The 3,645-nt window shown below is 52.9% G+C and overlaps 1 protein-coding gene across 1 annotated transcript in view; it reads right to left on the bottom strand.

The window, feature by feature from the left end:
• Positions 1-1,113: 1,113 nt before the first annotated feature.
• Positions 1,114-3,645, bottom strand: part of LOC107107002 (forkhead box protein B1-like) — a gene marked incomplete at its 3' end in the record, with an annotated part of 4,471 nt that continues 1,939 nt past the window's right edge. Inside the window, exon 2 of the mRNA XM_015407217.1 lies at positions 1,114-1,261. Within this exon, the coding sequence (XP_015262703.1) occupies positions 1,114-1,261 (148 nt within the window). The remainder of the gene's footprint in view (positions 1,262-3,645) is intronic.

The raw sequence follows: 3,645 nt of genomic DNA, 5'->3' as shown, positions 1-3,645 counted from the left end.
AAAACCAAACCAGGCGGTCGAGCCGGAAGACAAGCCTCCTTGGATGCAAGCAGCCAAGCAGCCCCTTTAGGGGGGCCGCTAGATTCGAATCCAGGAGCGCCTGAGCGGCCAGCAAGAGGTTCAGCTTTTGGGGGGGGGGGGAGAATCCGGATTATCATCTCTGGGGCCACCGAGCCGCATCGGTGGATGGACTGTTTGCCCTCTCCTCGGAAGTAAGGCCCGCCTCTTCCCCCGGAGGGCGGTCGACACGAATCTTTGCGGGTTAGGCAACATTTTCAGGGGGGGGACTCCCCCTGCTTTCATGGAGGGCTCTTGGCCAGAAACCGTGGAAGGCCCTGGGCGGGGGTGGCTGGCTTTCCAGACCCGGCGCTTTCCCTCGGCAGATCGGGGCCTCTAATCCTGGGTGGGCCTCATTAGATGGGGGGGTCGTTTGTCCCCCCTTCCGACAGGCTTTGATTCGCCTTCCCCCCCCCCTTCCTTCCTAGAGCCTCCGAGATGAGAAATGTTCGCTTGTCTTTCCTCTTCTCTCCCCCACCCCCCAATTTGCAAATCTGGGAGAGGGAAATAAAGGGACCGGCGTTGGGCCCAAATGCTCCCTCTAAGCTGTGGAGTCTTGTGAGCAAAAAGTCTACTCTGTGACCTCCTGGAATGAAAGCTGTGAGCGAGCGGTTGGGCCGCTGCGTCATTTAGTTCGCTCTGGAGCCCTCCTCCCTGAGCGGAGACAGAAATCGGTGAGCTGGGAGCTGAAAAACTGTGAGCTGGCCCACACTAAACTCAGCCTAGAGGGAACACTGCTTGGGCTTGCAGAAGACGAGGGAAGGAAAACAACGGCCAGTCAGTGTTCCCCCTAAGCTGAGTTCGTGTGAGCCAGCTCACAGGTTTTTTTAGCCTCCGGCTCACGCATTTTTGTCTTAGCTCAGGAAGGGTGGCTTCAGAGCAAACTAATTTATGCAGCAGCCAAATCGCCGGCTCACACCTTTAACGCCGGCAGCTCACAAAAGTAGAAGTTTTGCTTACAGGACTCCACAGCTTAGAGGGAGCGTTGCTGCCAATATGTATATTTAAAAATTGCTTTAACTTTAAAACAGTGGGGTGGGGGTGGGGATCCCTTACATTTTGGCGGCTCGGTGGGGCGTGGAGACTTCTGAACGCCGGCTTCTCGCAGACCGACCGCCCTGCTCCGGAACCGCTCCGAAATAGATGGGTTGAGCGGGATCCGTCCGGTTCCCTTCTCGTTCCACCGACCTAGGACGGGCCGAACCTAGAACCCGGGAAATCCCTTTGGAGGAAGACCAGAAGACTCAAGCCGCTGCTCTCGGTTCAGCCAGAGACAGAAAGGAGTCGTGGACTGGCGAAGAATTTCTGCTTTCTCCGATTCGGAAGAACGCCTCGCCATTAATAGACATCCGAAGTGGAGTTCAGTCATTCCAGAACTGCTGTGGGGAAAGATTCGCAATCTCGCCCAGTGTAAAAACAGACAAACAAACCATGCCTGGCCTTGCGATATAGATACACAACACAACCCACAAAATTCCTTGGCTGATGCAGACGCGGATGTTAAATACGCATTCGAGGTTGATGGTGACTTCGATGCGCATCTTTGCACAGCCGGACTTTCTGGAAGTGAGAGGCTGTGACCACACACGCACACTGTATAATCCACTTTCAATCCACTTCCAACTGGGTTTTCCTGCGTGAATTGGCAAGATCCGGTTGGGAAGCGCTTTGAAAGTGGATTATTCAGTGTGTGTGTGTGGTCTCAGGGGTTGGCACCGAGACAAAACCCGCTGCAGCAAAAAAAACCCAGGGACAATCCAGCCCAAAATCAGCCGTGACCAAATTCCCCTCGAAGATAAGGAAAAGGGGGCTTTCCGGCTCTGCTAAAGGGCCTTTCCAGCGATGCCGGCTTCCTCGCGAGTAAGTCCCACTGAGTTCAATGGGGTTTACTCCTTCCTTAAGATTATGGCCTTGAGCCCCTACCAGCCGGGGCGAGATCCAAACCTTGGAACGCCTTCAGACCGATGGAACGAAGGCGAGGCTTGAAAACATCTCTAATTGTTTTTAAAACAGTTCCCACCACACACACGATTCTGCGTTGGATCCATGAGGTTACTTGTCGGTCTCAGCTGGATCGTCGCCATTCCCCCCCCCCCAATGCCTTGTAAGGAGCCAACAAACACCTGTTCGTCTCGGGAATGTTAATTGACCATCTCGACTGTGACCAATGAACGGGAACACGAAACCCTCCGATCTGCGTTTCTTATGGCACGTCTGCAATCGACTGCGACCGCACCTCTCGAATGCGCATCAGGGGCGTGATGCCGAAGGGGGGCTTTCTTGGTGCTTCCCGCCTCGGAAGAAAAGGGGGGACCATCTTAAGAAAAAACACTTTTCGAATTGGGGGGCAACGCTCCCTCTAAGCTGTGGAGTCTTGTGAGCCAGAATTCTACTTTGTGAGCTGCTGGCATTAAAGTGGTGAGCGAGCGATTGGGCTGCTGCATCAATTAGTTGGCTCTGGAGCTCCATCCTTCCTGAGCTAAGGCAAAAAAATGTGCGAGCCGGAGGCTAAAAAACTATGAGCTGGCTCACACTCACGCAGCTTAGAAGGAACACTAATTGGGGGGGGTCCCCCTCCAATGCTACCTCTAAGCTGCGGAGTCCTGTGAGCTAAAATCCTACGTTGTGAGCTACCGGCATTAAAGCTGTGCGCAAGCGATTTGGCTGCTGCATAAATCGGTTTGCTTCGGAGCCCTCCTTCCCGAGCCAAGACAAAAATGTGTGAGCCGGAAGCTACAGAACCTTGAGCTGGCTCACCCTCACTCAGCTTAGAGGGAACACTGGTCCCCTCCCCTTGGGTATTCCGATCCTCTTGACCACGACACAAGACTCTCGTTTGACTGTCCCTCAAAAAGACGACGGAGGAGGAAAAAAAAGTCTGTTCCGGCTTTACATCTTTTTTAATGTGAAAATATTATTTGGATGGCAACTTTCATAATTTAACGTAGACACTTCTTTAAAAAAAAACAAAAACGAACAAACAAACTTTTGTCGGGGAGGGGGGGAGAAGAAGAAACCACAAACCAACCAACCAACCAGGCATGCTGGGGGCGGGAGACGGGAACAAGGATATTATTAATATTTTAAAGGTTTCATGCTCGCTTTTGTACAGGAAGGACGGGGAGGATCCCGCCCTTGGTTTCTTAACAGTCCGAACTGAACGCGTCGACGTCTTTAAGTCTGTGCCCCCCCCCTTTAACTTAAGCAGTTCACAAAACAAGCGGGGGGGGGAAGAGAGAGAGAAATGGGGTTTTCCGCAAGACGACCTACAGCTAGGGAGGAGGGGGACGCTTGAACAAAAAAAAAGTGCATTTCACACCGCCGGTCTCCGTTCCTATTCACAGACATTTACAGTCGCCCCCCCCCAAAAAAACCCCTTCCTTCCCCTTCCCCGCCCCGCAGCTGCTCTGAAAAGGTTCCAACAGAATCTCTCCGCACCCGGATCTCCCTACCCCCCGTCTCATATTTTTTTCTTCACATTTAAAAGAACCACCTAAATTTCTCAGGTCTTTCCCTTTTGGACGGGCCCCTGGCGTTCAACAATAAATACGTTTCTCCCGGAGAATCTTCAGAGCTAGCCGCGGAGGA

This window comes from Gekko japonicus, unplaced genomic scaffold, assembly GCF_001447785.1.
Source record: "Gekko japonicus isolate JY-2015 unplaced genomic scaffold, Gekko_japonicus_V1.1 scaffold6756, whole genome shotgun sequence".
Classification (NCBI taxonomy): Eukaryota; Metazoa; Chordata; class Lepidosauria; order Squamata; family Gekkonidae; genus Gekko; species Gekko japonicus.
Note: the sequence above shows the minus strand (reverse complement) of the source record. Positions and strands in the feature narration are given on the sequence as shown.